General features: G+C 34.8%; 2 protein-coding genes across 4 annotated transcripts in view; one reads left to right on the top strand and one right to left on the bottom strand.

Annotated features, from left to right (window-relative positions):
- LOC109830219 (phosphatidate cytidylyltransferase 1-like) lies at positions 10,297 to 19,099 on the bottom strand. Its single transcript, XM_020397421.1, has 11 exons — positions 18,997 to 19,099; positions 18,474 to 18,570; positions 17,858 to 18,111; positions 17,573 to 17,724; positions 15,532 to 15,740; positions 13,635 to 13,682; positions 13,443 to 13,529; positions 12,902 to 13,030; positions 12,686 to 12,742; positions 10,878 to 10,961; positions 10,297 to 10,802 (listed from the first exon to the last, which is right to left on the bottom strand). Exons 2-11 carry the CDS (start codon positions 18,549 to 18,551, stop codon positions 10,719 to 10,721), a joined length of 1,182 nt encoding a protein of 393 aa, XP_020253010.1. The 5' UTR covers positions 18,552 to 18,570; positions 18,997 to 19,099; the 3' UTR covers positions 10,297 to 10,718.
- Positions 21,118 to 25,976, top strand: part of LOC109848676 (MLO-like protein 13) — a 32,056-nt gene continuing 27,197 nt past the window's right edge. The window contains exon 1 of one of the 3 annotated variants that reach the window (XM_020418321.1): positions 21,118 to 21,461. In XM_020418321.1, the coding sequence (XP_020273910.1) occupies positions 21,261 to 21,461 (201 nt within the window). In that variant the 5' untranslated portion in view covers positions 21,118 to 21,260. The remainder of the gene's footprint in view (positions 21,462 to 25,976) is intronic. The other 2 variants (XM_020418305.1, XM_020418314.1) reach the window with 2 other exon arrangements.

Below are 25,976 nucleotides of genomic sequence, written 5' to 3'. Positions count from 1 at the left end.
TCTCTACACCGTTCTTGCCAGTCTCACTCCAATTAAAATACCCTCCCCTCCTTTACCAAGGCGAAGGGATTCATGAGTTTTAAGTTTATACATCATATCATATCATACTTATGAAAAAAATGAGTTTGAAAAAATCTTTCTATGGTCAATTTTACTCCTAATCCTTTTGGATATTACATTCTAATTTTATCTTAATATATTCAAATAATTTAACGATAAAATCTTCAACCAAAATTTAATTTTAAAAGAGATCAAAATAGTGAAACTACTTTACTATCATATTAAAAGATAAAATGTATTCAACTAATTCTATCTTCTTACGAATTCTCATTAAATTAAAACTATTCATATCCATTACTAGAAATTCCTATTCACAAAAAAGTAGAAAATTTTGATAATCAAATTTTTGTTAATTCTAAACAAGTTCTAACTATTCATTATTAAAAAAAACAAAAAAAAATATTTATTTGTCCCTCCTTAATTATTTTAAAAAGTGAATTTCAATGAACCTATCAGAACTTTAAATTGAGCATTAAACTTCTAAAATATCTATAATTCTCATCAAGTCCTTAGTAAGTTAGATAATTTTAAAAAGCAACCAAAATATTTTGAATTTTTGCACTTAATTTTCGAAATGACGTTACCCTAAAATTTCACATTGGCTATAAAATTAATCCTCAAGGATAGTATATTACCCTCAAATCGATCTTATTTGCAAGTTAACCCATAAATTGATAAGTAGCCCAAAAAATAGGAAAGATTACGAATAGCTACTAAAAATTCTAAAATTACAAATAATACTAAAAAAAATTTAAAAGCTACAAAAAACATATAGGCTCCTAAAAATTAAAATTATAAAAAAACCCTTGACAATCTTAAAATTGAAAAAAATACTTTTAAAGTTCTAAAATAATGAATAACACACAAAAATTCATAAATTACATAGAACTTCTTTAAAAAATGCAAACAACCCTTTTAAAATAAAAAAATTATAAACAACCCTTAAAAATTCAAAATTTCAAACAAACATGCGAAAAATATGAAAATTATAAAAAATCCCATAAAAAGTAAAATATTACAAATAGGATCCTAGAAATGTTAAATTACAAACAGCCCCCTAAACCTCCTAATAATAATAAATTGGCCCCTTAAGTTAGAAAACTACAAAGAAACCCTGAAAAGATTACAAAAACTTAAAAAATTATAAAAAGTATAAACAACCTCAAAAAAATCAAATATTAGGCACAAACCCTTCTAAAATCTAAAAACTACAGTTAACCTCTTGAAAATTCTAATAAATACAAACAAATCTCTAAAAAAGATCTGAAAATTATAAATGAACGTTATTTTGAAAAATTGTTGGGGCTTAAGTAAAAAAATATAAAATTTATTAGGTTATTGGGGTGTATTTTGGTCATCTGACTACGCATAAATTAATAATATTAATTTTGAGAATTTTCTGCCAAAAATTATTGGACGTTTAGTTAGAGTTTTAAAGATATTTGATATTTAGTTCCAAATAGTAAAATTAATGGGAGCTTAGTGAGATTTACCTTTATGTTAATTTTGAGGGTTTCATGAATTTGAAAAAAAAAGCTAAAAAATCTTAAAAAGTGAAAAAGACTCTTAACATTCTAGAATTATAAATAATCCATAAAAAATTTATAAGTTATAAACAACATATGCAAAATTTAAAAAGTACAAACAACCTCCTTTCAAATTTAAAAATTAAAAAACAAACCCCTAAAATTCAAATTTCAAAAAAACACATGAAAATATGAAAATAACAAAAAATAAAATAAAAATAAAATATAAAAAATAGCATTCTAAAAAATTTTAAATTGTATACAGCCCCCTAAAAATCTAAAAAAATCATAAACAAACCCTTTAATTTAGAAAATTACAAAGAACCATCAAGAAAAATACTAAAAAATCCAAAAAATATAAAAAGTACAAACAACCCCCAAAAAATCTATAATAAGAAGCAAATCTCCTAAACATCTAAAAATTATAATCAACCTCTTGAAAATTCCAATAATTATGAAAAACCTCTAAAAATCTTAAAATTGTAAACATCCGATGTTTGGGGTTTTTTGCCAAAAAATATTTTAGGTTAAGTGACAAAATGTAAATTTATAGGGTTATTAGGGTAACAATGTTAGCTTTTAGGGCATAGAGTGAGAAGAGTTCATAGTGATTTCTTAAATTTTCAAACTTGAGGGGGATTGTCTATATTAAGCTCAAATTTGAGGGGGCTTCTCAAATTAAAATAGTTGAGGGGGTTTTCGTAGAGAATCTCTATATTTGATGTGAGTTAAGTGAGGAAAGTTCAATGGATTTTTTCAAAGTTTCATAGTTCAGGGGGGTTATCTACAATATGCTTAAACTTGAGGGAGTTTCCTCATATTAAAATAGTTAAGGGGTTTTTTATAAAATTAATTCATTATTTTTAGATATGATATTATAAAATCTCATTAAGTAGTGATTATAAGATTTTATTACAAAATTCCCCTAAAATTATCACTTTTGGAGTGGTTTCCTAATAAAAATCTCAAAGTTAAATGAGTTTTCTGATAACCCCTAAAATGTAGTGGACTTTTTGATATTTTTAAAGTTATGCGGGATTATCCGATTGTCATCTAAAGTTAAGGAAGTTCATTTGTTGATATTTAGCATTTAAAATTTTTACTTTATTTGCATAGCTATCTACACTAAATATGAGATATATCATTTGCTTAATAATTTACTATATCAAATAGAAAAAATACAATATTTAACTATAAGCAACCAACTCAGTTGAAAAGGTTTATTTTTATTTTTTTATGACTGAAAAAAGTAATTTGAAAAGTGAAAACTTAGATATTTAGGCTTTTGAAATGTTCGATGTGCATGTTAAGACAAAGAAATTATGCATCTAAAATTATTCAAATAAGGGCTCTTAATTTAAAACTAAATTCTAACTTAATGCATTTCATTTTAAACATTTTATATTACTAATGTTATACTTTATAGACATGCACGAAAAATGGTATAAATTAGTTTTAGTAACATTTAAGTTCTTTTGATGTTTTGATCATGAGATGTTCAATATATATTATTTTAAAATATTTAGGGTCATCACCAATTGCAAGTTTTTGAAATGTGCAATAGGTATGTTACTTAAAAATAACTATGTAGGTATAACTACTTAAATATGTGTTGTTTAAGTTTTTTGATATTTTATTATGAGATATTCAATATATATCATTTCAAAAGAATTTTGATCTTCACCACTTGCAATTATTTCGACAGACTTGAATTAGAATGACTAGATCCCATCAAAGTAACACTAGCCACTACGTACTAATAAATAGAGATGAATCCTAATAAAAACTATAACTGAGGTAGTTGAGCTTAAAAAGTTTTGAATTACAAGAGAAATCGAATGAAATCGAGAAGGATCTTCAAATAAATAGGAATCTCATGCTCATTAAAAAAATTAACATAATTTAAAGGCATGAACAAATCTCCAATTACGTGAAATTGTCAAAGTTAGCTATAAAGTAATTTTATGTCTCCAAAAATAAAAAGTTATTCTACCAAGAAAAACATACATAGTAGCATAAAATATATTAATTAGTCATTTCATAGCTTGCTTTGACAATCTAGAACATAAACATATAGAAATAATAATATTATCTTGGAAAAATTCTCATAGTTAAGATCCATGGTTATTGCTATATGATCTTTCCTTAGGAGCCTATTAGCCTCATGAGATATAACATTAAAGTGGAAATTAATTATTAAAATTATAAAGGGTATAAAATACTGTGAATTCGTGCAAATTATATGATGAAAACATAGGATTGCGATGAAAATAAAATTATTTGCATAAAAATTATTTTCTTAATAAAAGGATCTTGACCTTCATATACTATTTATTGTAAATTGTACTTAATGTTAATTGACCGTGTAATTTTGACTTTGGTTATGGTAATTTTAATACTTTTGATTAACTATATAGTATATAGACAATAAATTATTTTATTTTTTCACGTGAAATTAAAAGAAATATTTCACAACTATAAGTAAGAAAATAGAAAAAAATAATGATATTTAACCACATGCAATGCGCGTGCATCCAATCTAGTATCAATTAAAGCTAGATGTAACAGTTTTAAAAAGTTGAAGGTAACAATTATTAAGAGTAGATGAAAACTATAAGGATTTAGATTCTTTCCAATTAGGTAGTAACCGGAGAGTCTCTAATTTCTTCAGTCATTATCGTACATTCTAAATTTAATAGACAAGATTATGCCACGTAGGCCTTCTCTATTGTGATAGTGATTTTCAAAGAATACTGGTTTTTAAAAATACTGATTTTCAAGATCATAGTGATTTTATCTCGTGGCCTAATATTGTCCCTTAAATTTAGAATGTGCGATAATGATTAGAGGAATTGGAGACTCTCCAATTATCACCTAATTAGAGAGTATCTGAATCCAAACTATAATACGAAAACTATTTATATAGACATTCCTACGCAATTCGAGTCAATATTTCTTGTTTCTTATCTAATTATTGTCATTAACTAATGTTTTATCTATGTTGAATTACATATCTATCCCATTTATTGACGTACATGAAAAAAGGATATACTTTTGGATTTTCTCAAATTGGTTATATAAGACTTTTCAATCCCGTTTGGCAAAGTGTTAAGGAAGAGAGATTAAAAAGAAAGACTAATATAGTTAGTCCATTTGATAGCCTGAATGACTAAATTATTAACCTGTTATATAAATTTTATTTTAGCATTTGTAATTATTTTTAGTGTTTGGTAATAATAAGGATTTTGACTATTTTCTTTATAATTAGAGGGGTTAACTCTTAAATCATTCTAAATAGAAGTATTAGTAAACCCCTCATTTTGAGGGGTTAACTCGTTTTAATCCCTCTAGATGGGTTTGTTTCTTCTGCATTTTTTGCGTTTGACAAATTATATAAAGGGTTAACTCACTTTTAACCCAAAGTTTTGCCCTCACTTATTTAAAAAGCCACTTACTTCCATAAACACATATACACCCAAGGTATCTAATATGCTTATTTTTAATCCCAATGTATAGTACTCCCTCAACTTTATATTGTATAAAAAAATTAAACAAATAATTCAAAGTAGCCCTTTCCTCTCTTCTTCTAAACAGTGATCTTCCCAAACCCCAATTTAGCATACTCATCTTCTTCAAAATCTACATTTCCCTTATTAATATCCGATCAGTTCCTTAAAAATCTCTTTCCCCCATTAATACTTCTCTTCATAAAAGATATTAATTTGGTTTTAATGTGATTTCTATTTGCCATCATTAAATAAATTTGGGAAAAATGTGTCCAGGCCCCAAAAGCAGAAAGTTCATGTGACCCGCCCCCTTGTATTTTGCCCCATGTGATTCAGCCCCAAATACACATTGTATTTGTGTTAAGGCCCCAAAGTACCAGATCCTGAGAAAAACCCAACAAAAGTTACAAATTTACCCTTTGATTTGATTGAGCTTGGTAACTGCGCCCATCCCTTTAACCCCATCCCATCTCTCTCTCTCTCTCTCTCTCTCTCTCTCTCTCTCTCCACTCTATCTCTCAGCTTCTCCTTCTCTCTCACTTCCGTCATGGCCGCTGAAAATGATCAGACTGAGGAGGTCGTGGAAGGCGAAGGCGAGGACGGTGGTCATGGAGTCGGAGGTCGGGGAGTCATCTTAGAAACAGCTCGTGAACGCGGGTTCAACAACAAACACGGAACATGGTCCGGGGACCCGCGAGCTGACGGAGCCTGGGGCTTTGGTCTGATGCATCGTTGTTCTCCCCTTTCTAGGTTACGGAATATCTTTACCCAAATCAATGTCTTAATCAAGATAGTGCTCTTGTTTTCTTGTAATTTATGAAGGGAATCGATATTGGATTTTTGTAGTTTTTCTCTTTCATTTAATTGAAATGAGATCTCCTTGGATTCTTGAACAGCAGTTTGGGTTTTTCTTTAATGCCTTTTTCTTGTGTGATTTGGTGATTGACAGAGTTTTGTATAAGAGATTAACAGCAGAAATTCAAAAGCTCACATTGAATCTTCAGACATATCGTCATTTAGACGAATTCCCTATTATGTTTCAGATATGGTCACGTTACATCAAATGTTGCAGAGTCATTCAACAAATGGATACATGAGGCTAGGCTACTACGGATACTTCAACTGGTAGAGCACATACGTAAACAGATTATGGTTCGTATGAATGAGCGACGAACCATGGCTGAAAGTTGGAATCAATTTCTTTGCCCCAAAGCTGAACTTGCTCTCAAAGAGAACATGGAAAATGGTCGTCCATTGGAGGTTCGTCAGTCCCACACAGGATTATTTGAGGTACAATCCCATAGATCTTGTCAAGTGGATCTAGACAATAAAACATGCACTTGCCGTGGGTGGGATGTAACCCGTGTCCCTTGCAAACATGCATGCGCATCCATTATGTTTATGAAAAGGGATGTCTACCAGTTCTGTGACTGGTTTATGACGGTTGAAGCCTTTAAAAAGAGCTACGAGCCAATCCTCTACCCTATCCCTGACTTTGAGAAGCGCATCGTGCCAAGGGATGAGATACAGATCCTACCTCCACTTACAACAAAAAGGAAAGGGAGAAATAAAACCAGGCGTATCAACAACAGAACTGTTTACACGCGGCCAGTAAAATGTTCTCGATGTCATATGGAAGGTCATAACCGTAAAACATGTAATGAATCTATAGCTGACTAAGTGTTTGATATGTTGAAGTGTTTTCGTCCCAGTATGCAACAAATATTTTGTTTTTTTCCGATTGAATGTTTACTCTTTGTTAATCGGGAACTAACATCAGCTTACACTAGATAAAAAGTTGTAAGTAACAAAACAACTATCATATTAGGCCTAACACGCTTAAAAGAATAGAACTAACATCTCAGTTATTCGATGCGCTCGAGGGGCTAGGAGTAACAAGCCAAAGAATAGAACTAACTTGGTATCAGATAGTACTAACATGTGCAGAAGCAGAACTGACTTGGATCGGAACAGATTACAGAATAGAACTAACACTCTACAGGATAGCACTAACACTCTACAGACTTGAACTAATACTGTGCAGAATAGAACTAACACTCTACAGATTAGAACTAACACTGTGCAGATTAGAACTAACACTCTACAGAATAGAACTAACACTGTGCAGATTAGAACTAACACTCTACAGAACGGAACTAACACTGTGCAGAATAGAACTAACACTCTACAGATTAGAACTAACACTGTGCAGATTAGAACTAACACTCTACAGAATAGAACTAACACTGTGCAGATTAGAACTAACACTCTACAGAATAGAACTAACACTGTGCAGATTAGAACTAACACTCTACAGAATAGAACTAACACTGTGCAGATTAGAACTAACACTCTACAGAATAGAACTAACACTGTGCAGATTAGAACTAACACTCTACAGAATAGAACTAACACTGTGCAGATTAGAACTAACACTCTACAGAATAGAACTAACACTGTGCAGATTAGAACTAACACTCTACAGAATAGAACTAACACTGTGCAGATTAGAACTAACACTCTACAGAATAGAACTAACACTGTGCAGATTAGAACTAACACTCTACAGAATAGAACTAACACTGTGCAGATTAGAACTAACACTCTACAGAATAGAACTAACACTGTGCAGATTAGAACTAACACTCTACAGAATAGAACTAACACTGTGCAGATTAGAACTAACACTCTACAGAATAGAACTAACACTGTGCAGATTAGAACTAACACTCTACAGAATAGAACTAACACTGTGCAGATTAGAACTAACACTCTACAGAATAGAACTAACACTGTGCAGATTAGAACTAACACGCTACAGAATAGATCTAACATGGTATAGATTAGAACTAACACGCTCCAGAATAGAATTAACATTGTATAATTTAGAGATAGCTTGTTATAAAATAGAACTAACTTGTATAAATTAGAACTAACTTGGCATAAATTAGAACTAACGTGGCATAAAATTAGAACTAACATGGTATAAAATTAGAACTAACTTGTTATAAAATAGAACTAACTTTGTATAAATTAGAACTAATGTGGTTAGTTCTAATTTTTACCAGCTCGTGTTAGTTTTAATTTATTTAATGTGTTAGTTCTAGTGTTAGTTCTAACAGATATCGTGTTAGTTGTAATTTATTTAAGTCATTAGTTCTACGTAATTGTTGGGTCTAAACGCCATGTTAGTTCTATTTAATGATGTGTTAGTTCTAGCTTCTCTAGTGTTAGTTCTAACTGGTATCATGTTAGTTCTAATTTATTTAAGTCGTTAGTTCCAGCGTAATTGTTAGGTCTAAATGTCATATTACTTCTACTTGATGATGTGTTAGTTCTAGCTTCTCCAGTATCAATTCTAACAGGTATCGTACGTGTCAGTCCTAACAGGAGCTCAACTAGAACTAATATAGCCACTAGAACTAACGCTTATATTAGAACCAACACTAGCTGGAAGTAGAACTAACATTAAATAAGTCAGAACTAAATTAGAACTAACATAGAACAACATAAAATAACATAGAACAACATAAAATAAGTTAGAACAAACATTAAATAACTCAGAACTAACATTAGAACTAACATGAATTAGAACTAAATTAGAACTAACATAAAATAAGTTAGAACTAACATTAAATAACTTAGAACTAACATTAAATAACTTAGAACTAACATGAGTTATTGCTCATGATAGAGTTCAAAAAAGGGCGGGAAATTTCCCTCTATTTTTTCCATCAGATTGCATTAATGGGCGTGACTTTCCATGTAGTTTGTGGACCAGACGTCTAGGGAAGATAAGTGGATGGGTAATTTCGGGTTTTTTTTCAAAATACAATCTCTTTTTTTATACTGCTGACGTGGAGGGGCCTTAAAATATTAAATGGTACTTTTTGGGGCTGAATCACATGGGGCAAAATACAAGGGGGCGGGTCACATGAACATTCTGCTTTTGGGGCCTGGACACATTTTTCCCAATAAATTTTTATAGTTCCAGAACTAATAAAGAACTATACTATACCAATAAAAATATACACGTTAGTCGTGGAGAGCATATATTTCTATAAATGGAGCTATACAGAAATATTTTTGTATATGGAGAGCATATATTTCTGTATATGGAGAGCATATATTTCTGTATAAGAAGCTATGTTTTCAAATAAAACATTATACTTTGCTCAGCCAAAAATTAATAACTATTAAGATTAATAACTTTCATAATTTTGTAAATTAGTCTAATGGATATTAAATCTTTTTTTTCCAGCAATGCAGTCCCAGAATCAATAAAGAGCTATACTATAATGATGAAGAGATACAATTTAGTCTTAAAAGAGATGTACTTCTTTATAGGGTGTTTTTTTAATAAATCGCTATAGTTTGGTCAATTTTGATGGATTTTAGGGATTTGATCAATTTTGATGGATTTTAGGGATTAACTTCACCTAGAATTTAAGGATTGGCTAGTTGAGTTTAGTGCCTTGTGAAAGAAAGAAAGAGAGAACCGATGGGTTTATCGGGGAAGGAAAGACAATTTTGGATTCTAGAATATTTTGGAAATATAATTTTTTGCAAATATGAAGTTTGGGGCTACATTACCAATTGGGTTTATAAATAGGTCACAATGAGTACTTTGGGTGTGTGGGTATTTATAAAAGTGGGTGGATTTTTAAGTAACTGATGGTAAAACTTTGGGTTAAAAGACAAAAATACCTAGAATTTAGGGATTGGCTAGTTGAGTTTAGTGCCTGGTGAAACAAAGAAAGAGAGAGAAAGAGAGAACCGATGGGTTTATCTGGGAAGGAAAGGCAATTTTGGATTCTAGAATATTTTGGAAATATAATTTTTTTGCAAATATGAAGTTTGGGGCTATATTACCAATTGGGTTTATAAATAGGTCACAATGAGTACTTTGTGTGTGTGGGTATTTATGAAAGTGGGTAGGTTTCTAAATAAGTGATGGTAAAACTTTGGGTTAAAGCTCAAAAACCCATAAATTCATACACATCACTGTTCACATCCACATGTCCTCCTATTGAGCGAAAACAACCGATTAACCCTGAAAATGATAATGAAAACTCAAGATCTGAGTCAAGAAGAAAAATACCTGTAGCTTTATATTGCAGAGTAATCAAGTCCACTAGGCATGTGGTGTTATGTTGGATTAAATCCTTGGTTTAATACAAAACGGTACAAACAAGCAAGGCAGATAAGCGTACAAATGGACATGATCTCTTAGAATACCTTCAGAAGTATCAAGTACCCAAAATCGCAGATCAACCGTACGTTTAAGGCACACAAGGCAGTAGTTAGAGAACGAACTCTCTTCGGCGCATATGCTAGGTTAAAAGACCAGTTATACATCATTCAGGAGAAGCACTCTGAACGTAAAGAGGCGTCAAATGATGCCGGTGGCCAAGAACAAATATACAAACACAATCAGGGCAAAAATATAGTTCAAAGACTATACAGGTCTCTAAAACCCTAATAAATACGCATTGGCATTTAAGTACAAGGGCTGCGAACTATACTTAAGGCCCATGCATTAAAATCACGCACGCCACTTTATACAAAACCTAATGTACATCGATGAGTTCATGTATCAGAAAGAAGTCGACATTGTTGCTCAAGACTACGCCGCCTGTCGTTCTTGAAAGATTTTACCGAGCTGAATGTATAGACTCAGTTGCTCTTCGATGGTAAGATTTCTCAATATCTGTATCACAAATGAAATTAGTTATGGCAGAAAATGAAACTCGTACGCATAGAGAAGCAGGGAGACAATTCATACCTGATCTAGAATCGTCTCAACTGAGTAGTTCTCGGCCATGATAAAGGACTGGTGATAGATGTATGCAAACACCGCCATAACCATCTGACAACAGAGTTCAAAAAGAACATAATAAGTAACAAATTCAATGTATATGTGGCATAATCCAGGGGCGGATCCACCTCAAGCAAAGTGCTGTCACATGACCCACTTTGCTCTAGAAGCCCAACCGCCACTAGGAATCCCCACTCATGTTCCCAACCCAACCCAAAAAACAATTACCCCCAAACACGATCAACTTAAAAAACCCATCAAAGTTCGGAAAGAGCTTTTTCTACAATGAAATTGATACAGAGCAAGTAGCAGAATAAAATGTGTGATGTTTGGTTTAATGATTGCTTACTGACACACATTGAGAAAGATGTATTTGGTTAAGAGCTTATTCAGCAAATGGTCAAAGTGACTTATAAACCACTTTGAGATGTTTGGCAAGTGGTTTATTTTTGGTGGATTATAAGGCATGAGATTTGACAAAGTAAAAGACAATTAAACCCCTTATGATTGCACAAAAACCCAAGGCATCATTTATAAAGTCACCAACAACCCCATGTATTTTTTGGTCATTTTGACAATTATGATGGATTATAATCCACCAATTTGCTAAACACTACTACTAAAAAGGGATTATGATACACTAATTTACCAAACACTGTAGATTACGAACCACTCGGATTGCAATCCATTTGTGCATTATAATTCAAGTGGACTATAATCCAAGTGGACTATAATCTAACCCAAACATGCTCTAATACTAATGATACGATTATGTATTTTTTTAAACAGGATATGAAAGCTTGTCGAGGAAAATTGTAAATTATTTTAACAATTAATTATGTAGTAACACCACTTTCCAGAAATCCTGGATCTGACACTGGCATAATCTATAAAATATCTAGGCATATGATAGTTCAGGTGTACTCACATTTACTTAATGAACTAGAAGAATATGACAAAAAATAATAAACTAGAAGAATACGACAAAAAACAGTAAGAGCTTTTATTGCAGGCATATAAATATCACATAGCAAAATATATACATGAACTGTTATGTTATTCTCAACAGGGAAGACATTTTCTGCAAGATGATTTAACATTAGCCAGGTTATGCATGTTCAAAGGAGACCCTTGTTCAGAACAAGGTCAGATCTCGCTTTTAGAGAGATATTGACACTAATGTTCACATTACCATATATATAGAAACCGTAAGGAGAGACTCTTTAAAACTTTCAATTGTAACTGTGACTCCCACAATGTAACCTAAGAATCTTATGCATTCACACATTACTCGACCTATGTAATTTCTCAACTCAATAAATCATGGTGCACAAAATGTAACTATCTACACAAAAGTAAGCATAGAAAGGGAGAAGAGGAAGAAGATAAAAACATAGCTACTATTAGGCACCGACTAGATGATCCTTCGATACGCACTTTGGCATAACAAAAGAAGCTCACTAAAAATCTATTTTCTATTTAAAATTTATTTAAGAACTATTGGTAACAAAAGAAAATATTTGCATGTTGATAATCACCCTTTACATGGAGGAAGAGTGCTATTGCGACTAGTTCTATATTAGCAGAAAGATGAGAATTATTAACACACTGAATGTGCTGCTAGTACACAATGTTAGTAGTTTTTTAAGAAGAAAATAAGAAATGAGTCTAGTAAGCACATTCACCATATGATAATTAGGTGACGTAAACCATCGTTTCATACTAGCAAGCAATAATGTCTAAAGCTTTCAAATTTCAAACTTTGAAGAACTTACTTGGCAGTCCATTCTATCAGTAATTCCACCATGTCCAGGAATGCTATCACCAAAATCCTAAACAAAGGGAAAAGGAATGTATTACTTTCATGTAATGTTTTCTGGTACTTAACAAATCACGACCATAATAGTAAAAAAAGAAATCACCTTAATTTTGAAAGCTCTCTTGAATGGTACTTAACAAATCACGACCATAATAGTAAAAAAAGAAATCACCTTAATTTTGAAAGCTCTCTTGAATCCACTGGCAAAGAATCCTCCAAATGGTGCAATAATTGACGCGAATAAACCAAAAGCCAACGCATGCCATTGAACTGGCAAAATATACACCTCTTTCCATGGAAACTGTAGAGATATAGGTAGATATCAGCATGTATTTAAATGTAAAATCAATGTTCAATAATGAAACGAATGTCAGTTCACCAGATAATAACATAAAGAAATTCTGTAGAAGATGAAGTAATTATTTACTGATAACTCCAAGAAACAAGTTCTTCATAGCTGATTAAGATGTATTCCAATAACTGATGCACTAATTATTTAATAGCAACCAACACCAAAACAATCTGAGTTTTAAGTTTCGCAGAGCTTTTACTAATGAAACAGTCAAATCCATTCCTCCTCTTCCTTTTCGAAAGAAACGGGAAGCAACAATGTCAAAATAAATCTATATCCAGGCAGGCATATGACAGTGAAAAAATAGATGAATACCTATAGACTACATAAACAAAAAACTGATAACTAGAACTTGTCTCACCCATTGAGGCACAATTCCCGCCAAAGAATAGTACTCTGGCTTAAACATTGGATCAGGATCACAGTGAAGCCAACCAGTAGACAAGTCCTGCAGGAGTTCATAAACAAAAATTGGGTTAATCAATGCCCTAAAACAAGGACCAATTTCACACCAGAGGTTGCTTCCCATATCGCAGTAAAAGAAATAGATTACCTTTCTAGGACATGTTAACCACTGAAAGCGTCCAAGCACATTTGCTAACTGTAAAAAAAAATCAAAATAAAATGGAATGGCTGCAAAGTGCAAAAGGCTCACATATATAAAAGAAGAATTCAAGGACAAAACTCTTGTGAAAAACAACCTCGAGTATATCAAAAGCAATAAAGTAAGAAGCAAGGCATGGAAAAAACATTTCAGCTTTACAAGTTACAAATCTTAAAGAACCACCAATTTGGTAATGTAGAGTTAAAGCCTTAAAGGTGTTCAAAGACGAGGGCCTGGACCATCAAGAAGGACAGGAGGAGAAAGCATCTAATTTGAAAAGGTTTCACGTTCAGTAGGATTTGGGAAGATAGTAGTTTGTTTACTTTGAAGTTCTCTCATGTTGAGCCCATTTATTTCAAATACTTGTAATTTTGAAATGATTTTTTTTTACTACAGGAGGTAGGTATTCAAGGTGGCCAGCACTGAAATTGAATCTGTGAACACTAAAATTGTGACATCTCATTCATAGTACTACTTGTTAGTGCCTCACTTGATATAGTTGGATATCATGTTCGCTTCCAACTAAAGGGATTAGGTTTATAATGAGAGGTTCAAACTAGTTAAACATCAAACTTTTCAAACGATGCAGTACATATGGAGGGTTGCGATCTAATCTTTTAGTCGAATCTAATTATTTAGCATTTACTAATAATATAAGACCTCAATGAACAAATATGGGTAACTTTTATGCAAAGAACAAAACACGGGGGTGACATTACAGCTAGTCCATCTTGCCTAGATTAATCAATGCCTCATGTAATTATGGCAAGAGTTGCCGTAACCTTCCACTCTTCCAATTTATTAAATGGATAATATTACTCCTTTTAAGACTAGCTATCCTCCTTCTATTATCAACCATTTATGGCTAACATTTAGGCTTAGAGCAACCTTTCTTCTACTAGTTAGTCATTTATAGCAATCATTCAAAGTTAGGGCTGCAACCTTCTCCGGATGACAAAAGGTAACACTACTGTAGTAGTGTAGTGTTCAGTTCAACTTCCATATTAATTTATTCCTCCAGGGAGTATTATTCCAAGAGTCAGCACCGCTACAAACATGTTCATGGCGCAAATGTATGAGTGATCATGAGGAAAATTTTCTCGTCACCCTAAAGCAGATCATCACTAGTAGACTTGGCCTCTTTGTGGACCATCACCATCACTCCTTCCCAGTCCATATGCTCTGTCCCACTAATCTACTTTCCTCTCAACCAAGGTTACGGAAAGCGCTAAGCGGTCTAGGCGGATTTCTTTCTTCATTTAAGTGGTCGTGAAGGAGGTTTTGCTGAAGGTCAGAGGGGGTAGATGAGGTGTTCATAGTTGGAGGCAGGAGGAGTTTAGAGGACGTGGAGGTTACAACAGAGGAAATCCCAATTAAGGCCTAAAGAGTGCAATCCATGTAAGCAGATCATGCTCCCCTTGACGCTCCCAAAACCTAGGTGGGCAGCCTAGATACCGCCTAGGCGTTAGCGCTCCCAAAACCTAGGTGGGCAGCCTAGATACCGCCTAGGCGTTAGCTGCCAAGCAGGCAACCTAGATATCACCTAGGTCTAGGCATATGCCTAGGTGGGCTAGGCGGAGGCTTTTCAAAACATTGCTCTCAAAAACAATGTCCTAGTTCAGTTAAAAAGGTGTGGGAATGTGGGATGATGGTCCCCTGGTTAAAACAATTATAATAAATATTTCATAAGGCAAATTAAGTGGGAATCATTAGTAACCAAATAAGCATAATAAAAAGATTCAATGAATTAACTCGTCTTATAAGAGATTGAAAAAGTGATATAATTGAGAATTTGAGACCTGTCCCTAACTCAAATTTATGCACAAACATGATCTTTTAGACTCACCAGAAATGCTGAAAACATTGTAGCAACTGATGCACCAATGAAACCCTCCCAAGTCTTCTTTGGTGAAAGTTTGATTAATGGCGTCTTCCCAAAAAAGAAACCAAAGATATATGCAGCTATATCATTGATCACAATAAGAGAAGCTGGCAGAAGAAACCTGAATATGAAGTCACAAGCAATCAGATTTGTTAGCAATACAAAATCATTAACCAATCAACCAGATCAGCATCGCAAAACTAGATAAAAGAAACACATAAAACACCATCTTAAATTAAAACCTACACTAATCTTTGGAAGAACTAATAACAGAAATTATGTAAACGCTAAAATAAGTGATTCAAAATGCAAAATAATGCCCCCCCACCCCCAAAACCACCACCAAAAAAACAAAGAATATGGAGTCGCAAGCAATCGGATTTGTTAGCAGTACAAAATCTTTAAACAATTAGATAAACCAATCAACCATATCAGCATGGTAAATATACATGAAAGAAAACAACCATATTAAGTTAAAATCAACCGATTATCCTTAGAATAACACGTGAATTTATCTAAATGCTAAAATAAGCGATTCAAAATTATGTGCATCCCCCCAACCCCCAAACCCCCCCCCTTCCGAATGATTATGAGTTAAGTGTTAATACTCCCATTCTAGCGTCAAATATAAATATGACCATATAGATTATCATAAACATAAACAAGTCATAATCAAATCAATTTACCTGCCCAAACAGAGGTGAGTAATCACGACGCATGTCCTCCTCACGTTTCCAAGAAGCCTCCTCAGCTCCTTTCCGGTTCCATTGAACTTTAACTAAATAAATATTTTCATTCGGACATATAACATATTTTTTATTTCGCTCGACGTACTACGTCTCGTGTTGTAGATTTCTAAGTATGAATTTCATTAGATATGGGAAAATAATCTAGGTAGACTATGTTTAATAGATAGAGCTTCCACTATATCTAGCAGCTCTTCCCCTAGGGACGGATGGATACGATCTTGCTATAGCACTCTGACGCTCTTATTGTTGTTCCTTTTGTTTTAAATTTCTTTTCAGGCAGCTCAGAGTTTCGGAAAGCCGCAGGATGACGTAGTTCTTGCATAGTCTCCGTCGCATATATTATTATTCACTACAACACCTGAAATCTACCATAGCGGCTGAAAAACGCTATGGTATTATTTCATAGTGTTTTAATCAACGTTGTGTCAGAACCCGCTATAGTAGGTCTGTGGTTTTAATCAACGCATTAGCAGACAGTCTAAAAATAACATAAAAACTAACCAGTAAATAATTAAAATGAATGGAAACACTCTTTAATGTTCAAATTTTCATGAATACAAATTGACAAATTTATAAGAACATATGAATCCAAAGATACAAGATATACTTCAAATTTCACTTTCCCTTGTAGTGGTTTTGCAGATAATGGAAGCAGCTAAAGTTGTTTATTTTCTACATATTTACATCTCTTTATCTATGGAGCTTTTTTAGGGACTCTTTCCATATAACCACATATTAACAACAAGTAAATGGTAAACCCACAAGAGCTTTTTGCAATTAAGAGTCGGTAGTTGATGTTTCCAACACTAATTTAAATAATTAATTTCACAATAAGCTAGCCTTTAAGAATCAATAGTTTCTGAATCCTCCAATAAGAGAGAGCTACACTTTTCCTCCGTGAAAGTTGCATTTTATTTATATGGCAGTTTACTATTCAGATGGTTTGAAATCTCCACATCAAAGGATCTAAAAGTCATTTTCATTATTATTTTCACTTTTTCCTCCGTGGTGAGGGATGCAACTATGCATTCTATTTGTTAAGATGTGAAATTGTAACGTAAATCCACCAAATGCAAGTGAAGACTCATGGACAAGAAAATTAGAAATCTTAGATTTCATATCAAAACATTTCAGAAAAGAACAAACTGCAACATCAATATTCAACATTATTTACAAATCCAAGAGAAGATATAAAACAGCTATTATCACTAAAAATGAAAAATGCTTCTTCTAGAAAATAAAGGGATCATTCTAACCTGCAATATATAAGAAATAACAGATGAACATATGATACTTGATGAGCCCGCTAACAAGCTTATAAAAAAATTTATCTGATGTTACGGTGTTAACAAGATGTCGGCTGAGGAAGCGCCCATAAGTATACAACATTGCAGTGAAGAAAAAATGCCTGCAGGAAGCAATACAAAGATAGAAGTGAGACTTAATATACCTCAAACAACGACATCCAAATGTGCTTGGAAAACATTATTATTTTTAGGACACGTTGCAAGGAATATAATGAAATGCGCTGACAAACCTACCAGTTCAAGATCCTAAATCCAGGAAGTTGTCTGTCTTCATTAACTTTCCTCAGTAGATTGAACAACTCCTTAGCCATAAAGATCTGGATGACAACGATCATGGCCCAAATATATAGATGCCCCAAATAGATAATAAACGCAAATCCCCCTATCATCCATACTGTAGAATATGTACGAACTAGCATTGATTTGTATTTGTTTTGATCATTGACAAGCAAAGCAGAACCATTAGCTTTATTGGACTGTAAAGAACCCTGTAATAAATGGCAAAAGTTTCCTTTAATATTTTCGGTGTGAAGCATAATAAATATGACTTGAAAATGCGACTACCCAATAAAAATTTACATTTACACTATAATGTATTATCAAGAAGATGTAGGAATATAAGAAGCCATGACTGTATTGCTTTTCTATAATAAGATATGGCAATTAAACATCAATAGATACTTTGTAACCTATCTAGATTCTATCTAGTGATGTATAATGATCACACTTTAGCTAATCACCCTCAGATCAAATTAGCTGATTAATTTGACTGATACTCATTAATCGGGCCAGGAAACACAGATTACTATGAATCCCAATTATGGAAAAAAGACTCAATTGAAATACTAACCTCACTCGGACGCTTTCGATGTCGTATTCGACCCGAAGAATTTGGTGGAGGATCATTGGTGTTGTTGTCCCTTTGCATGATTGACAAATTGAATTATCTAAAAAAACAAAATTAACATACTTCATAAGAAACCAAAACGAATTATACCTTGCAAATCTATCACTATGAGATTTTTAACCCCAAATACACAGTGAAGACACGGGAATGATTCAAGGGGTTGTTCCATATTTCTACAGTCATGTGATTGCTTCATATTTTCAGTAATTAAAAAATCGAGTCCTTAATACAAAAACAATTACGCATAGGGTTTCTAAGTGCTGTAGCTGAAGAAAATGAGCAACAACTTTCTGCAAAAAATAAAGAGAAAAAAGAAAAACTTTGCTAAAATATAAAGTAATTCTACAAAAGAAGAATATTTGAATTCTGTATACAAAAAGCACAAAAAAATTTGAGAATTGGGAAATAGCCCAAATCAAAATTGACAAAAGATTAAATTTATGGATCAATATCTGAGAGATATTACCTTCGATCGACGCGCGAGAGAGAGAGAGAGAGAGAGAGAGAGAGAGAGGCGAATCGGAAATTTTGGGGCAGAGGCAAACCCTAAAAGCTGGGACTCGATTCGTAACAAAAGTTTGAGATGGTTGTTATTTGCAATAAGTTAAATCATTAGGACTAAATTATAAAATCTATTCCTCAACACAAATAAAAACAGGATACTGTAGCCTTAGCACGTGGAATACTATAGCTTTTTTTTAAAAAACTGTTATGGAGGTGGGATACTGTAGCGATACAAGAAATACTATCGCAGCATTTAAAATCGGGATTATTGTAGCAAAAATGATGTACCATACCTTACTTTGCACGGTGTTCACACTAGTACGAAATGAATAGTTCGTAATCATATATTGGAGATGAATAATTTGTATACAGGTTTAAATTGAGTTAATCCGTTAAACTAATGGGTCCGCTAATTTACATCATTAGAATAATCTCTTTATATATAATTAATAATTATAATCCTTAATATTTCAAACACTAAACAATATCACGATAAGAACAAATTTTACTAGGATTAGCTAGTTTAATCATTCAGGCTACCAAATGAACTAAATAAGTTAATCATTGTACTTATACTTCATCGGAGAGAGAGAAAACTCTCTATTCATACGTATACTTTTTCTCATTGAATCTCAACCTTAGGGCATCTCCAACCCAGCACCAAAATGGTGCAAACAGTGTTTTTTGTTGCACTGTTCATTCTCCAACCTAACCCTATTTTCTGCGCCATTTTGGTGCAGTTGAACAGTGCTGCACCAAATATGGAGTTGCACTGTTCATCCGCCCTATTACTGTTCATTTTAAAAAAAAATTTAAATATTTATTTTTACCTCTTAATTAATATAAAAATAGATAAAAGGAAATAAACTGAGAATATTCTGAGAATATTCTTTTTTGGTACAAAAAATGGTGCAATAGGTTGGAGATGTATTACTGTTTGATGTGACTTTTGCACCATTTTGATGCAAAATTTGCACCATTTTGATGCAACGGGTTGGAGATGGTCTTAGAACTTTTTATTAAGAAATAACTTACCTACCCCTTCTCCTATCAAGAATAATGAAGATATTAAAATCGAGAATCGTTTACACTTCTTTTGACCTAAAAATAAGCATCGATTCTTATTTATTTATTTATTTATTAAGGAATCTAAAAAAGAAGGATTCCATTTAAGAGCTTTCGTGAGAAGCTGACTCTAGATTTATATAGTTCGCACCTTCTTTAATTTCGAAAAAATCTGAGTAACTAGAATAATTGTGTATACTTATCGGGTAGACACGAAGCACGTAGGAGATGTTGACGGCTTTGAGAAGCGGAGCGAACACTCGTCCCTCAAAGGGCCCCATTTCTAGGCCCATACCCCTAATCTAGCACTAACCAATCGCAACGCGAGTGTCGAACACTCGCTGAGTACCCTCAGACTTTTCCCTGGAACGCGACACGGGTCAATTTTCGTGCGCGAATGACACGACACTTTCCGGATACCACCAAAAGAGCGAGACGCACGCCTTTTCGTCCTTCGTTTGTCCCTTTTCTTTACCGCTCGCGGCTCTAAAAATCCCTCTGCTCGTGATAGCTTCTAGCAGCGGGCGTTTGGACTGTAGTATAATCGAATCGATGCGTGTGTGGTCGGACCGAGCTTTAAACTAGATCACCATACAATTCTCAGGGTGGAGGAGTCCAACAAAGAGCCATCTTGTGTATAACATCACACAGGGAGCTAACAAATTTTAACCTAAAAGCTATAACTATCAGGTATTGACCTAAACTCCTATTTAAACTCATCACTCTTTCTTATTTTATCCGATGTGTGAGTATACTCACATATTAATCATCTCAACAGTATAAACTTCTATTCTGTTAAGAGCGTATCCAGTGATCTGTCTATAACATCAGTGGTGCACCAAAGGAATACCTCAGAATCATAGTTGTGTTAATTTCTTTTTTTTTAATAAATGACGGGTTTGACGTTTCTTAGATGAATTTAACCAGAACCATTACGTCATCCCTTCAAAATGTCCCTATATGATTTTATTTACTTATTTATAAATATAGAGGACTATCTATAGGATATCTTTCCCACTTGATCCCACGCTATCACAAGTCTCATTTGTGAGCCACACATATTCACTGTAGTCAGCTTGAGTGTTACAGCGTTTGTACGTGCGTGAGGAGTTAAATCGATCAGATGCTAACTTACTTTCTCTCATTGATTTTGGATCATTTATGTATGAGAGGTTGCAATCTCTCAGAGAAATTAAGCTAGCTGAGAGAGAGAGAGAGAGAGAGAGAGAGAGAATGGTTCCTTCAATTTCGACAGAGTCGTCGGAGTTGAAGCACACTCCGACTTGGGTGGTTGCCACCGTCTGCACCATCATCATCGCCATCTCGCTATTGGTTGAGAGACTCCTTCATTACCTTGGAAAGGTCTCGCATTAATTCTTGAAGTTTTTCTTGCCATCTTCTGTGTTTTATAAATTTGTTAGCGTAATTAAATGCGGATGCTGTACCAACACTCGCCATCTATTTCTTTTATTTGCACTTTGCACTATTTGAATCTTAGATGATGTTATTTTTTTATTTGCCCTCGATTTAGATGCAATTTAGCCTTTTTGTCAGTTTAACTGAGGGTAAAAGGCAATCTATCATAAGGTGATTCCCACTTATATGCTCATGGTACATGAGGTGCATCTGTAATTAACCAAATAAAATAAACTAGGGCACGGGCAGGGTAGACCAAAATGAGCAACAGTTTGAGGCACCAAAAAGAATGTGACAATTGTTAGGATGTAGTCCGCATGTAATAACAAACTCTCATTTGGTATTAATAATTGTCTGAAATGACATAGCACAAGTGAATGCAGATACAAAAAGTGTATTAGCCGAAACGACGTGAAAATCAGCTCAAAAGCTTACTGGTAAAAATTGATGATTTTCTGGAGAGAGGTTTTCAAATCATTGATGGTATGCAGGAACCCATCAATGAGGCCTTGACACCATCAATAGTCGAGAGGCATCATTGATTGGTAAGTCTACTGTTGATTGTCTGAGTGGGATTGCACTGAATGAATTGACTTGATTCTTGATTTCGATTACAACTTGAATTACAAAAGAGTAGGAAACGAATTCGGTTCTTCCTCTTTGTTTTAAAAACCTGGGTTCTTCACGTGGCGACTGGAAGTTCCCCGAATGCACGTGTCGAGTGTTGCTCTCCGTTGACAGATCGTACGTCTTGTTCAACTAGAACCATGTCTTCTCCTTCACGACTTTGACGCTTGTGGAGAACTTGCGTGGAGGTTTAAAAAACTTCTTGACGCAGTTGCATAACTCTGAACATTTAACTCTTGAAAAACGAGTTTGTTGAACCGAAGATTCGGTTAATGTAGTCCAAGTCTAAAGAAAGCTCTGGTTGGTCGATCTTACTGAGGATGAACGTCGATCTCTCCTCTTGCCTGCCGAATTTCTCAATCACGAAAGATGCCAGTTCTCTTCCGATCAAGTCACAGCCAAGAAAAAAATCCAAAACCTATTAACTCAGTTGAGTTTACCCTATATTTTATAGGGCGAATAAGGGGTGTAACCCCGCCCGCCCTTAATTCTCCTCCATAATGGTGTAACCGCCCAAATCGTAGCACCGTTTTAAACTCGTTAGTCCAAATAGGTTGAAAATGAGTCACAATGCCCACGTTGGCCGTTTAGGATGTCTAAACTCGATAATGTTTTTTTTTTTTTTTTTTTTTTTTTATTTTAGACTGGATGACTTCGGAGTGGGTCTCCCGCAGGGCGTAAAATAAACACTGAGGGTCGTACCTTGGCGTTTCTTGATCGCTTGTGGACCGGGTTCGCCCTGGCGTTTTGATGTTTGTAACGCGGGTGTAGTGCCTTGGGGTCCGTTTTGATGTTGAGACGAGGTTTTCGACCTCTTGGCGGTTTTTGATGGTGTTAACGCGGGTTCGACTGTTGGCGTTTTGATGTTCGAACACAGCGGGAGGACCTCCGCTCTTGCCTGCGAGAGATTATCACCTGAAGTAATCTCTTTTTTCATAGCGTGTCAAGATCATTGTCTGGTAAATCTTCGTCTTGGCTCCTGAGAATTATGAGAGTCGTCAGATTGTAACTACCCGATGTTGATTGTGAAGGCTTTGAAGTACTGGGGATCGCTTGTGGGGTGTTTGCGTGCCTGAGTAAAGCTTCCATCAAGGTTTCGTGAAGGTCTCAAGTTGAACCTTCAGCAAATCTACGCGAAGTCTCAGATTAACAACCTTCTTGGTAAGTTCGTCAGATTATAACTTCCGATCATCGTGGTTGATGGCGGATAAGGCTAATCTATTCGTATTTTTAGACAGTGGCCAAACAGAACCCCCTCCAAAGTTTTCTAAAAGTTCGCGTGGACTGGATGATTTCGGAATACCTTGGATCTTAACTCTGACTTAGAGCTGTTGTATCCTGTCGTAAAGGAGTTATCCTCACTTGATTTTGAAAAAGCATCTGTTAAGGGAATTCCAAGTAGACTTTGGATTGCCATCATAATCCTGCTTCTGGAATGCGAGGGTGGACCCCTACGTTTTGAATTTGAGACGCGAGGCTGACTTCGGCGTTTTGAATTTGAAACCTGGGTGTGACCTCGGCGTCATGATTTTTGTAACGTGGGTCTGACCTCTACGTTTCTAAAGTTGGAACCCGGGTGTGACCTCGGCGTTATGATTTTTGCAACGCGGGTCTGACCTCGGCGTTTTGACTTGAGACATGGAAGTGGCTTCCGTGCATTTTTGACTAAGTCTTTGAGACTTGTCTTCAGCTTATTCGTTTCAAGTCCCGGCTCACATCCATTGAGCTGATGGGCCTTTAAACATGCATAGGATTTTTGGCAAACCCTCAGCCATCAACGGATTTTATAAGCCTTTACCGACTACCGTTTGAGTCGGGCTAGCATATGGATTGTCTAAGTCCGTTCCACATGTAACGTTGTGCTAAGAGAATGAACCCTCTTAGACTTGATGCTATGATTTTGAATACATAGACTTTGTCATTTTTACGGAAAAAGACTAACCGGCGACGCGTGTTAGACGTAGACTTATCTCTAATTAGGGGTCGAGATAACGTCCCCCATGCGTGTAAGACATGGATTTTGGCGTTATTAATAACGACCCGCTACGATGTTGAATACGTAGGCTTTGCTATTATTACGGAAATAGGTTACCCGGCAGCATGTGTTAGATGCAGACTTATCTCTGTTTAGGGGTCGAGATAGATTTCCCCAGGCATGAATCCTGGTGTCTTTTTCACGGCGAAAGATTAACCGGCAACGCGTGTTAGGCGTAGACTTATCTCTAATTAGGGATCGAGATAAAGTCCCCCATGCGTGAAGGCATGGATTTTTGGTGTCGTTTCTTCCTGTGTGGCTTGAAACACCGAAAGAAAGTTGAAAGTGCCAGAGGTATGGTATTAACTTGGCATGAATTTTCACCTAAAGTGAAATTCAAAAATTTTCTTTATTATCACTAGGATAATTCTAGAAAATACAATGGAATCATTAATGAAGAAAGCAACGAATTTTCCCGCGAACAAGCGCGCAATCGACCGCTATTCGAGAGAATAGCGGTTTTCTCCGCCTAACCCAGCCGCAAACCCCTTAAGCGGGGCGGTGAAGGTCCGCGACCGCCAAAGGCGGCGCTATAGCGCCGCTATCCGCCGCTTTTTACAACAGTGGTGTTATGTTAACCTAACAGTATTTTATGGACCTATCGCTCTATTGAAGAGAGTCGATAAGTGGATTTTTGTCAGAGGTGTAGTGTTAACGTGACAGGAATGATGTTGCGATTGGAGCAACTTTGTGGACTTATCATCCTATTGACGAGGATTGATAAGTGAATTTGTCAGAGGTTTAGTGTTAACGTGACAAGATGTGTGTTGCGATTGGAGCAACTTTGTGGACTTATCATCCTATTGACGAGGATTGATAAGTGAATTTGTCTGAGGTTTAGTATTAACGTGACAGGATGTGTGTTGCGATTGGAGCAACTTTGTGGACTTATCATCCTATTGAGGAGGATTGATAAGTGGATTTTGTCAGAGGTTTGATGTTAACTTGACAGGATGTGTGTTGCGATTGGAGCAACTTTGTAGACTTATCATCCTATTGACGAGGATTGATAAGTGGATTGTCAGAGGTATAGTGTTTGTTAACGTGACAGGAATGTGTTCTTGTGACTTGCACAAGATTTTGGGAATTAGCGTCTCGCTGGGGGGACTTGCTAGGTGAGTTTATCATCAGGAACAATGAGTTTTGATACCTGTGATTTGAATTCGATTTTGAAGACTTATTGTCTTGCTGGGGAAGATTGCGATTTGAGCAATTTTGAGGACTTATAATCCTATTGTCAAGGATTGATAAGTTGATTGTTGTCAGAGGTATATTGTTAACGTGACAAATTGGGAGTGATGCAAGTTGAATGCATACTCTGTGGGGATGATGATCGTCAGAAGTGTAATGTTAACTCGACGATGTGAAAGATTCGTTACTCTTAATCCAATGGATTCCAAGTAACCAACCCCCAGTCTTAATTAAGACTTAGCAGGGGAAGAAAAAGAGGTAGACAAGGCACATCGCCTAGTGAGGCACTATCCATAAAGTCGAAATAGAGGCACATCACCTGGTAGGCCATTATCTGCTGAGTTTGACTATCAGAGGTAACTGTTAACGTGATAGTTTTTGTGGACCCGACATCCTACTTGAAGAGGATTGGCAAGAGAATTTGGAGGGAATGGACTATCAGAGGTAATCATTAACGTGATAGTTTTGATAGACCCGCCATCCTATTTGAAGAGGATTGGTGGGGGAATTTGGAGAAAGCAGACTATCAGAGGTGATCATTAACGTGACAGTTTTAGTGGACCTGTCATCCTGTTAAAAAGGATTGGTAAGTTGATGGACTATCAGAG

This window comes from Asparagus officinalis, chromosome 1, assembly GCF_001876935.1.
Source record: "Asparagus officinalis chromosome 1, Aspof.V1, whole genome shotgun sequence".
Classification (NCBI taxonomy): Eukaryota; Viridiplantae; Streptophyta; class Magnoliopsida; order Asparagales; family Asparagaceae; genus Asparagus; species Asparagus officinalis.
Note: the sequence above shows the minus strand (reverse complement) of the source record. Positions and strands in the feature narration are given on the sequence as shown.

Bases quoted from the DNA above. Each gene is read 5' to 3' on its own strand.
- LOC109830219 (XM_020397421.1), bottom strand. From the start codon at position 18,551: ATGCAAAGGGACAACAACACCAATGATCCTCCACCAAATTCTTCGGGT. The intron at 18,112-18,473 runs GTTAGTATTTCA...CATTTATTACAG, and splicing joins ATCGAAAGCGTCCGAGTGAG to GGTTCTTTACAGTCCAATAA. The intron at 13,683-15,531 runs GTGAGTCTAAAA...TTTTTTTTACAG, and splicing joins CAATGTTTTCAGCATTTCTG to TTAGCAAATGTGCTTGGACG.